This window comes from Orbicella faveolata, unplaced genomic scaffold (genome assembly GCF_042242905.1).
Source record: "Orbicella faveolata isolate gen_17 unplaced genomic scaffold, um_ofav_v1 contig_26, whole genome shotgun sequence".
Taxonomy (NCBI): Eukaryota; Metazoa; Cnidaria; class Anthozoa; order Scleractinia; family Merulinidae; genus Orbicella; species Orbicella faveolata.
Window position 1 is genome coordinate 792,715 of NW_028301554.1, and position 12,310 is coordinate 805,024.

At 40.1% G+C, this 12,310-nt stretch overlaps 2 protein-coding genes across 2 annotated transcripts; both read right to left on the reverse strand.

Moving 5' to 3' along the window:
- Positions 1–58: 58 nt before the first annotated feature.
- On the reverse strand, positions 59–10,787 carry LOC110068869 (uncharacterized). Its single transcript, XM_089295204.1, has 9 exons — positions 9,337–10,787; positions 8,474–8,645; positions 7,719–7,977; positions 6,594–6,821; positions 5,908–6,162; positions 4,033–4,218; positions 3,436–3,558; positions 2,578–2,709; positions 59–1,883 (listed from the first exon to the last, which is right to left on the reverse strand). Exons 1-9 carry the CDS (start codon positions 10,187–10,189, stop codon positions 1,692–1,694), a joined length of 2,400 nt encoding a protein of 799 aa, XP_089151330.1. The 5' UTR covers positions 10,190–10,787; the 3' UTR covers positions 59–1,691.
- Positions 10,788–11,679: 892 nt separating this feature from the next.
- On the reverse strand, positions 11,680–12,286 carry LOC110068805 (uncharacterized). The gene has a single exon (XM_020776214.2). It carries the CDS (start codon positions 12,284–12,286, stop codon positions 11,705–11,707), a length of 582 nt encoding a protein of 193 aa, XP_020631873.2. The 3' UTR covers positions 11,680–11,704.
- Positions 12,287–12,310: the final 24 nt, after the last annotated feature.

Here is a 12,310-nt window from a genome sequence, read left to right on the forward strand (position 1 = left end):
ATTAGCCAACATCTCGTGGAAACCTGGTATCAACTCCGTACACTCAGTTACTAACCCATTTTACACGTGATTAAGATTTATTTAATACTGTTACTGATATCTGGTGTATATAGTACAGGAATTTTCAAGAAAAAAAGTCACTTAAATGTTGTTTACTTAACCCCCTCCCATAAAAATTCTATGTTGTTTAAGTCAGGCGAAATGTGCATGTGGATTTTCGTTATAACATTGATCATGGTACTAGATCAGACACAGTTATTTCGACTCGCTACTTACAAATATTATCAGGTTGACCTTACTTGGCTTGGCTACAAAGTCAATAAGGGTGTCTTGCAAAGGACACAACAGCATCAAACTTGTCAGAACATGAATCTTGGCCTCTTGGGTGACTTGTTTTGCGCGAGGTAAAGGAATGACAAGAAAACACTCTGTTACAGATATTTATGTACAAACTTTCTGGAAAAACCACTCTGAAAAATAGTAATCGCTAGGTAGGGCTCTCGATATATTCGGAGTTACGGTACAGTAGAATTCTTTCACACACTGTCGCAAATGCTGACTGCCGACGTAGAGGAACTACGTCACGGTTTGCACACCTTAAAAAGTTAAGCTTAAATTTTCAACTTCGTCGTTTTCAATCCGTGTTAATCTTCGCCATCCTTAACCATCCTTGCTTCTTTATGGCTTATTGGTATCTCTTTGGTGTTTTTCTATTTTAGTAAACTAATATTTTCAGGTTTCCTTTAATTTAAAGGTAATTTTGTACGTGGCCAAAATAATTCAAAACACCGTGACTGAGTTCTGTTAATGGAAAGCACTGGCGCTTTTGCTGCCGAATTTTCAAACTATTTTACTGCAGTTTTGAATGAAATTCTAGAGTCTGAGGTAACTGGGAAATTAGCGCTGTGGCAAAAGAAAACTGTAAAAGAAATAAGTAAACAATAATAAAGAACATTAATAGCGTGCCAAATTTCCTAGCCGAGGTGAACACCTACAAATTATCTACTAGTTACCTAATGTCAGAGCGACATTGGTTCGACAGTGGTTAAGTTATAGAGCGGTTTTCATTTGAGTGTCGAAAGTAATTAGACAATTACTTTGGTTTTGGTTTTGGTTTTACTACGGTTTGAGATTGGCTGAGTAGTCTAATTGGTAAGTAATTGGTTTGGTTTTGGTTTAACGACACACAATTGAAAACCGCTCTAATGTCACTTCTTATATGATTTACATTGTCTAGGTTCGAGGATTTATTTCTTACAACTCAGCAGAAAAAATACTGTTATTTTATACGAAATCTAACTATTAATTACATAGCTAAACAGCCGGTGGCCGTCTCATTGCAACAGACCATATTCGCATTCTCGGTATTGGACTGGAACTAGCTTGCAATGGAGGCTAATGCGAGGAATATCATTAAAAGGAGATAAACGCCATTTGCATTTGAATGGACTCCCCGCATTAGCCTCACTTACAAGCTAGCTAGTTTCAGTCCAATACCGGGAATACGAATATGGCCCATTACAGAATTACTGGACTTTTAAACGACCAAAACCTTTTTAGTTAAATTAAGTTTGAAATCCCCATACACTTTGATTTATCGATTTAACTATTTTAAAAGTCCTCCCAAGACGAAATTATATTTCGCCTTCTAATTATTTCATTGAATGTAATCAATATGTTACGGTAGTGCTTCACTTGTAGTGTATTATGGGTTTCGGCATCATTGGCCAGCGGTTTTTCTTCGCTCCTTTTTTCGCCTCGGTTTTCTTTGGTGGATTTAGGATGACGTCACAACCTTCTTTTTCCTTGTTCTTGACGCAGGCCACGTACCTCGTCACGTGATCGGTTAAGTAAGCAAGTGGAGAGGATCCTTGAGCAAGAACCTTTGATATTGAAAGAACAAGTGATTTAAAGGGTGCTCTGTAGGCTCTGTTTAATTTAGTTGATATCTTTTATTAAAACCTGGATCATTGGTTAATGCCATTCAAGAGGTTTCAATGGCTTAGTCATCATGGTGTATGAACCATTATGCCATGCTCTACGAATATGGTAAGCGCACGCATGATTTTTTGTGGTGTTTTTATTAGTTCAGTTTAGTTTCCTATATTTTGGGGGCGTTTTTAATAAAACAGTTCTTCCACTCGTACTTGTTGGTTATGAGATGATCATAGCCAACTTGTGTCCAACGCGCCTCGTTGGCTATGTACCGTCTCATATCCAACACGCGCTCATGGACTAATTTTTAAATATGTTGCATATTGTCTCAAAATTTATATTCGGCAGAAATTGCACGAGATCTCAATAACCTCAGTGAAAAATGTTGTAAAGAAAGCGAAAGATAGGAAATGGAAAGGAAACTGCAATTTGTGATCTACTGTAGTTATAACACAATGTCATAAAGTAATCTACCTCAAAGTTATCAGTGTCCAGTCAGCAGCCGACATGGAAGAAAATCTTTCTCAATAAAACTTTGTAGAGAATATGTATCTAACGCCCGTGCATGTGGTTATAGCCAGCAGCATGAGTCTACTCTCAATCGCTGAAAATCTAGGCTAGCGCAAGAACAAACAAGTTTACCTGGTAATGGAAGTCTCTTAGACTGAACTTGTCACCCAGTTCATCCTCGGAATATTTTCTAGCTTCCTTTATCTCCAACTGACCAATCATGTAAGCGGTCGCTTGTCCAGGATCACTCTGGTACCGAGTCACCTGATGGGACAATTATAATAAGATTAAATTATCGACAAGGCAAGGACTAAAGCTTGAACTTTTAGCTATGGAGTTACAATGGATGCGCTGCTGCTGCAAAAAAGTTGAAAATTGTTGTGATCTTCTTGAAATGCTGTTAAATAATTACCAGATAGCATGTTATAATCGCAGAGCTATTGTCAAAATTCCCGATTGAATTTATTTGTTAAAAAATAACACGTTTTTTTGTCGGGTTTGTCATAACCAATCAAAAGAAGGAAGGGAAAAAAAGAAGGATACAAGCGTTGGTGAACGGGGTGAAGGCAGAGAGAAGGAATAATAAAGAAAAAAAGGAGGGAGGAATGAATGAATAAATGATTGAATAAAGGAATAAGGAAAGGAAGAAAAGGTTAAGGTAGGCTAAGTCTGCATACGAGCTAAGTGGTCCAACAGGTACGGGTTTATCTCGGTTTCTGTAGCGACTAGGAGTATTTCTACTCCCCCCTGGATGGGATGCTAGTCCATCGCAGGGTCACTCTCAGCATTAAATTCGCTGGTACCCATTTATACACCCGGGTGGAGAGAGGTACTGTGAGAGTTAAGTGTCTTGCCCAAGAACACAACACAATGTCCCGAGCCAGGGCTCGAACTCGGACCGCTCGATCCGGAGTCGAGCACATTAACCATGAGGCCACCGCACCTCCACAATAAGCCGCTTAAGACCTCTTTAAACCCAGTTCTTTTTACCTCCTTTTTTGCAACATCTGTATCGTCCCACGCATATTTACTAAAGTACTCCAGGGCCGTGTCTCTTGTGAAACCATAATAGTGCAAACCAGTGTCCACGATCAATCGGAGAGCTCGCCACACCTATAGAAACAAAAGATAGTAAACCGTATAAAGGTCAATTAGGTTAACAAGAGTTGCATAGAGCAGAAAGGTTAAGTTTTAAGCTGACGAATGGCTGGAACGACGTTTGGTGGGAGTAAGTAATTTCTTTATAATGTTTGTGTGGATAGTGTTACAATCGGCTGGTGTACTGAAACTTGTGTCCCACGTTTGGTTTGCTGTCGTTTCACGGTTTGTAAAGCAACACTTATTAGGCAAAATTTCGTTCTTCCCTTCTCTATTTAGGCAAAAACCATGTCGCAAGTATACTCTTGAACGCAAGTAAATAGAAACCCAAACGATGCGACTATTTTTTTCACCGTTGACAGCCAGTGCCGAATTTGCTATTTTTCCATTCTATCTATCTTTGAATTGGATTGCCTCGAATCCTGTTTCTTTAAATCCCCGGTAAATATGTACACTTCCAAGAAATGAGCTACTGTTTTTTGTATTTACCTGCCATTGCAGCATTCCAAACTTCTGCATGGGCTCCTTCAAGTAGGTGTCAGTATCTTCAGCAATGAGTGGATTTTCAGCGTATAAGGCCCAACCTTCTGCAAATGCTGTGTAATAGTTTGCGCTATCAAGCCAAGCCATAATACCTCCACAGCTGTCACTGAAATGTTCCACATTACCCTGAACCTGTGAGGGAACAGGATAGATGTTATAACCAACCACTCACTGCAGATTATATCCCGGGGAGATTCCCGTATGAAAGGGTCAGGGATGTTCGTCGTCTCGCTGAGGGGTATAAATCAAGGATTCTGGTCTCACTTAGCGTGTTTATGACAAAACGCCTCTATTTTTAGCTCTCAAAGTATCTCTTAGGGCGCACTCGAAGAAATAACAATGAAAGAAACCCTCTTATCTCCGCTTTTAGCCTCGATTACCGCTGGTCTCTCATGTCTGGTCTACGAGAGTGGGCTCATTTCCTGAACAGCGACTGGTAATCTAGCCTATTCCGTTTTTTAGGAGTCAAATAAAGCTTTAGCCACACCCGGGTTGATCTATTTTAATTTAAATTTTCTGACGAGTATCCCCAGCCTTTTCATATAGGGGGCATATGGCAAGTTTTGGCTCATAATGTTTTAGTCAGGTAGATAAAAAATTGAGGTTAGTAAATCGTCGTAATGAATATCTACTGCGGCCAGTCCATTTTGCCAGGTGAAGTTAAGATGGGTCAAGAAACATTAATTACACTATCTAAACATTTTGGATAGGCGTTTCTAGGGATAAACAGGTTAAGAACCAATGATATCGTGCTACATCAAAAGCATCATTGAATCCATGTCCACAATGGAGTTGATCGGTTCCTTTGATGCATCGTGATACGAATGATCATGGCTCACTGATCCTGACCGGATCAATCCACAGGAAAGCACCTCTAGCTATATAAACCATAGCCTCCATTTAACGCGAAAATATGCTTGGATATTTGTCCGCGGACATTATCTGTTCCGAGAAGCGAACAGTTTTCCGAGAGCGAAAACTGTGAGCTTCGAAGAACAGATGATGTCCAAGGACAAATATCCTAGCATATTTTCGCCCCAAATGGAGGCTATTGTGTTTGTTATTCTTCAAATCTTTTTCGCAACGCGCGAAGTTTTGAAAATTGGGGAATATTCTCGGATATTCCCCAGTTTCAGCTGGGGAATATTCGGTCACGTGACGCGTTTAGACCAATCGCGCGCGAGCGAAAATATTTGATGGATTATGAGTGGTTATATACCTTCGACCTCTCAGCGAATAAGTGCATGATGAATATTAGTCTCTGTTCGAATGTCCAGACTCCTGGATATAAAAGACCATTTGTATTATCCCAAATCGCATTCCGTTAGTGATAATTATAAAAAATGGCATATTAAAATGGCCCCAGATATGACAAACGGTTATCCCAAAAGACGACTCGGTTTGCGATCTTGAAACGTTAGCCTAAATTTCTCATGTTCGCCGTTTGTAATCCGTGTTAATCTTCTCAATCCTTAACCATCCTTGTTCTTTTATGGTTTATTGTTATCTCTTTGGTGTTTTTCTCTCTCAATAAACTACTAATTTCAGGTTTCCTTCAATTTAAACGTAATTTTTTACGTGGACAAAATAACTCAAAAGAGCGTGACTGAGCTCCTTTAAGCGGAGTTAATTCTACGCCTGAAGGAGTACAGTCTATCAGAAACTAGAAAACTTTTGCATATTTTGCGGCTGAAAGCTCAATGATAATTTCGCTACGTCCATCACGGTTTTGTTTGACTATTTTTAGAAATTAAATTGTTGTTCACTTCTGAGCTTCAACCTTAGTCCATACCAAACTGATTAGACTATAATGTGAATAACCTGTGTATGGTGCCCAGGCCTCGCCTCATGAGCATTGACGCTCCATTCCTGGAACTTGGGACCTAAGTTGTCCAAGAAAAATGGAATATTGTATTTTGCACTTCGCGTGCAATCTGCATTACTCCCACTGTAGCTTTGAGCTCCACTTGATGGATTCATATCAGGTTGTAAATCAACTGGGCAACTAGGCGTGGTAGCTTTGCCTCCAGTAAAGTAAAACATTGGAATTGTCTTCGGTTCCAGGAAGCTCATCACCTAGAAAGAACCAAACAACCAAATTTTACAAAGATAAATAAATAAAAGTTATTACAATATTTAGAGAGGAGGCCACACGGTTTTCATGCCGGTGCTCTCTCCTGGTCGTATTGGACTTTGGAGATGTTGGTTTTTGTGGAGGAAGGAAAACCGGAGAACCTGGAGAAAAACCCTCGGTGCTAGGCAGGAACCAACAACAAACTCAACCCACATATGGCACCGGGCCGAAATCGAACCCAAGCCACATTGGTGGGAGGCGAGCGCTCTCACCATTGTGCCATCTTTGCTTCCCAACTCCCTAACTGAGTTCACAATTTCTCACAACCACACCAAGGAGTGAAACAGCTTGTTCCATAAAATCATATCAGCCATAAAAAGTGATTAATAGTGCAAATTCTAAAAACATGCATGTGACGAACAGAAAAACCTGCCTTTCTTGATTCAGCAAACCACAGTTGAATGGCGGCCCAGCGTTTGGGACAATATTTCTTTGCTCCTTCAATGTCGCTACATTTTTTGTGTGCTTCTTCATCAGATTCGTTCTTTGGAATTGGTTCCGCATTAAAGTAACTCGAGGACGAGTTCAGGATGGCTCTGAACTTTGTTATGGCGGTGTTTTTGTTGCTTTCTCCAGTTACCTCTTTGGCAAGCTCCTCAACCTAGAAATATGAATTTCATAAACCTCCTCAGCCTCGGTAACCAAAGTTATTAGGTTGGCTTCGGTTTAGTTCTGTGTATAACAAACAAAATACCGATTAACATTTAGGAAATAGAATTTAAAACATGTACCGTGTTTCTATCGAGTTTTAGTAGCATTCTACTAGTATACTAATGCAAATGCAGCAATCTGATTGGCTGAGCTACTCGTATACTATTGCCATTAGAATGAAGTAGCTGTCGGTCGTCCACGAAATGCGACGTTTTTATCGTTTTTCCGAAGTTTTGGAAGAAAGTTTAGATGTAAATGGATAATTATATTCCTGAGAACACAAAAAGAAAGATATAAACGGGTTCTTGACTTAAAAAACTTGAAATTATGGAAAAACCGGTACGCGCGCGTAAACAACCGCAAATTTACCAAGGACAATTCAATACATGCGATTCTGTTAAAGCGTAAAGTTCAATAATGTGTCGAAAAATATTTGGAAACCATTATTTGCATTAACTTAGGTTAGAATTCTACTAAAACAATTAGATTATGCGCTCCCGATTTCTATGAGGCGATACCTCATAGAAATCTCGAGCTCATAATCTAATTGTTAATTAGTATATATCCACTAGCGTTCTATCCCGAATTCTGTTCTCTGATTGGCAGTGTGCCCTTGTTAACAAAATGATGGCCGCTTCTTGGCGTTTTCGAAGTGTCTGTGAAGAGGATTTACACAAAGTTTTGAGCGGCTAGTAGATTTATAGTAAAACAATTAGATTATTAGCTCTCAATTTCTATGCGTGGACGGTAGAAATCTCGAGCTCATAATCTAATTGTTTAATAGAAACACGATTTTAAACCAATCAGCGCACGTATTCTCTTTGGACTATTTACTAAAACAATTTACCTTAGGATAGTAAATGTCCAGCTGTTTTCTACCAAGGTCATGAACTTGTTTCGGGTTCATGGCGTTTGTTGTGAAATACGACATGATTTGGGAATAAGCCTGCTTTCCATTTAGTGGTTCACCAGTGGGCAGGTAAGGCTCTGTTGGCCAGGACGTGTTTTCTTTGCCATTGACCCAAACATACTTTAGTGGAAGGTTGGCCAAGCCGCTGGACACATTGCTCGGAACGCAGTGACGGATGTGTTCCACCTCCAAGTACCTAAAAAGGAAGCGAATGAATCATGTAGATTATTTAATAAAACTCATGTTCGTCAGAAACGCAGAAAAAATGTTTAGGTTTGGCATGTCTGTATACAGCATTGTATATTACGAAATATTATTAGTACTTAGTAGTTTTGTTGTTATTTTGATGTTTGGTAACAAACGACCCCTGTTTAATGTATTTATGGGTCGAATGAGTCTATGAATAATTGTAAGAGGTCCTAAAAAATGCGTCATGTTACCTTTGCCAATCTGAGAGCTAATTATGACCAAGCTAACCTGATTTTTCGCACGCTAACCTGAGCGCTGCTCTGGCTAACTGGAGTGGCATCGAGGCTCACTGGAGCGTTATCCGACTTATCCAGACTATAAACCTATATTCAGGCGGAGACCACCTGAAGTGCTATTTAGACTAACCAGAGTGCCACTCGGGCAAACCACAATAAAGCAATTTGTCCAGTGTAATATTAATCACAAGACTTCACTTCTAGTACCTTATCAACTGCTTGAGTGGTTCACCTAAGTACTCCACCAGGTATTTCTTTACAGTTTCGCTAACATTTTTTCCACCATGTGTTTTCTTCCATTCGTTATCAGTGTCTTCTGTGATGTAACTGTAGTAATCAGGGTCCAACAGGGGTTGAACAAACCATTCTTTTAAGACACCTGCATGTCGAGTTGGTGTAGTGTTACTTGACTTTAATTAAAATGGGCAAAACATTTTGCATTTGCATATATTTAAGCAAGTCTGTGTCTGCGTAATACAGCTTAAAGGAGCTCAGTCACGGTATTATGAGTTTTTTGTAGTATAAAATTGCCTTTAAATTGAAGGAAACCTGAAAATAGCAATTTACTAAGATAGAAAACACCAAGAGAGATAATAATAAACCACAAAGGAACAAGGATGGTTTAGGATGGAGAAGTTTGCCATGGATTACAAACGACGAAATTGAAAAATTTAGGCTAAACTTTTGAAGATGCGCAAACCATGACGTAGCTCCGTTCATGTACAGAATGACACTAAATGAGCCATTTGGGTCACGCGATTAAGCAGTTATCAGCTGTCCTTTACGCTCCAATAAGTGCCTCATACGGTGCAGGAATAAAACTTAAGTAAATACGAAAACAAATAAAGACAAACGCAACAAGTTTTATTTAGAGAGATGACGGTTGCTGTGGCTAAATAACGCAAGAAAAGTTTTCAGCTCTTTTAGATGCCAGGAAATGTCTCTATCAGTTTATGTTTGTATTCTAATCCTTTCTCTCTTCTATGATAGTCGAAAATTTGATTATTTGGCACAATTGAATACTAGTTATGTAACACTGAAAATAAATTAAATATACAATCAGTTTTTACCTGATTCGTTGTATAAAGAAACGCTTCTGTAATTTCCTTTGAGAGCGTCAGTTCCAGCTTTACAGTCCTCGACACTTCGCACCATTCCTTTACGTACACCCATCTTCATATTTTCAATGTACTGCAGTATGCCTTCCTTATGAGTAATGAGTTTCGCTTCTATCAGCTCCACATCAAATGTGTTGTTGGGTTTGTGATACAGACCTAGCCCGTTGTAAACTCCATAGCCATGAACACAGATTGGCTGCCAACAGAACAAATTCGGTCCCATCATCCAATCCCCGGCGTAGTAATTCACGTCATACGGCTGACCGAACACATGCTGAAGGTAATGTTTCACTTGAGCAAGCGCTTTCCTCTCACGGGGTTTCAACGCGTCTGTGTTAATAACCTTATCCCTAATTTCTTTCAGCAAAGCTAGCGCGGCGTCTGTTCGTGTTTTGATGGCCTCCGGAGAAGGATCGTAAGCGACATATTCCACTTTAATCTTATCCTCAGGGACGTCTGGATCGGAATAGACCTGATATGGATGGAGCTTGTAATATGTCGCCTTAACACGACTGAGGAATTCAGGAAGTCCCGTATTCCGCGCCTCGTGAGAGAGAGAACATGTGGTCATGGGAGGCACTGGGCTAGAAGTTGGTGATGTTTGCTCTTCGTGTTTTGTGGAATTCTTGTCGCGATCGGCCGATGCAATTACAATCAGCACGATTCCCACGATTAATGAGATTATTCCCACCGCCAGCACCGCAAGCATGATGAGTCTCTCTTTGGAGAGCTTACTTCCATGCTTCACTTTAGGTTCGTTCAACATGTCAAGCTTCTCGTCTTCATTGCTTGAATTCTGCATCATAACCTGTTGATGTATATCTAATAAGCCGTCGTTGTGCAAACGTTCTAAATCTGAGTTATTCAAGATCAAACATTTCACTCAGTCTGTCTTCAAGCGGCGGCTTTTTTCTTTGCATTTAACCACATTGACACCTGCCAACAAACGAACAAAGGTGTATTGTCATTAGCCGTAGATAAAACAAACGGGAGTTTAATAACATATTATGGATTGTTTTCGCCCACTGAGCTTAGCCATTCTGTGCATAATAGAATTTTTAATTCTGACTTAAAGAGTTACTAAACACATAAATTTGACAGCTGTTTAAATAATGATAGCATAAATTGAATCCAGTGGAGTGCAATTTGGTCTCAAATCATACGCTTGATTTCAAAATCGAACTTGCGTGTAGCCTGCGAACGCAGACGTATTTCCTGCTGTCGCTTGTCTCCGCCGAAAATAACGTCTGCCAACCCGAGCCAAGAAACGATTTCTGTGGCGTAATGACTTTTGTTTCTCTTTCGCCAATCAGATTCCATGATAGAATGAAACTCGAGTGCTCCTCGCAGCGAATACCTCGCGCAGTAGTTCTGGGGCTACTTGAGCTAACCTGTAATTGGCTTAAAATTCCTACGTCATAGAAATCGTTTCCTGGCTCGGGTTCGCAGACGTTATTTTCGGCGGAGACAAGCGAAAGCCGGAAATACGTCTGCGTTCGCATGCTAACTTGCGTGCAGCGCGAGGTCGATTTAAAATCACATCCATTATTACATCCATTTTGAAATAGCTCAATTGAATCGCCTGAAGAGAGGATATTTTGCTAAACCAGCAGCAGTTTGTTAGAAAACAGAACCGGAAATGCTCTTAGGACTCTCAGGAGTTCTTTTCAAGCGACCACCCAAAATGTCAAGCCTAGGAGGTTGCTTACTGGAGCTTAGACCACATTGGGTCAAAATTTTGCCTCCTTAGCATATGATAACCGCAGAGATTTATCCCATGTTTTAAATGTCTTATTCATGTGAAAAGTCAATTTCGAGAAAAAATCCGGTACTTCCTTTCGAGAAAATGTCCGTCTCCTGTACTGGCCCAGTAGTGCGATGATGTATAATCTGTCCAGTCTTTCCTAATGGAGGTTAAAAACAAATGGAAAACTACACTGAAACTTTCAGCTCTAAAAGTGGTGGCGATCACTTACGAGAGGTGGTCGCTTACAAGAGGTTCCAAATATAGTGATTTGACTCGGAAACTTTTGGTATTTTGGAAAACTGGTCGCTGACGAGAGGTGGTCGTGTACAAGAGGTGGTCGCAATCGGAGGTTCGATATGGAAAAACTTACAGTATACAGAACATAAAATCTGAGGTAACTTTACTTTTAAGTAAAGTCATCACAGATTTAAACGGGAGAATTTAGTTACGGTACCCCAGGAGAAGAATTCCCTTTACTTTTCGTTGGGAAGATAAGTGTAAAAATCGAGAGCCTTGCTTGCAGAGAAGAGATCTGACCACGCTCAAAATATGAGCTACATGTACTTTATATTTCTAGTTTCCACTTGAAATTTCACGAACAAATTGCGCACAAGGAACAACAATTATCTCCGGATTGTCACTATCTGACTGAAAATCAGTCCTTAAAAGTTCAGCATCTTCTGAAGTTCTGTCCTGACCAGTGACAGGAGGCAACAGATTCAATTTTCTACTGACATCACCCGTAAAGCCAATTTCTTCGCCATTTTTCAGTTGATCATAGATCTCACCCTGTAAATACCCTTTGTCATCTGCATAAAAACCATCTGATTCTTCTTCTCGTTTCTTATTATCTCTGGGAGAAAGATCTCCACCTGTTTGTCTATCATTTACCGCCTTCGTGTGACGCAAAAAGTGCTTGAAAGACAAGTAACGAAATCGTCTTTTCCATGCTTGTTTGGCGATCGCATTTTGTTTCTTCTTTCCATTATGGAGCGTCGATCCGGCCAACTTCGGATCCCGTAATGATTTCTGATTTTCCGAAGAGAAAGTACGATCAGCTTTAAAGTCTGTGCTCTCGTCGGACGAATCTCTGTCGGAGAAACTCTTGTCAGTGCAATCCTTTTCAGAGCTCGAACCTTCCACAGCGTTCGCCATGTTGCTGCTTTGTAGCCTCGCCTG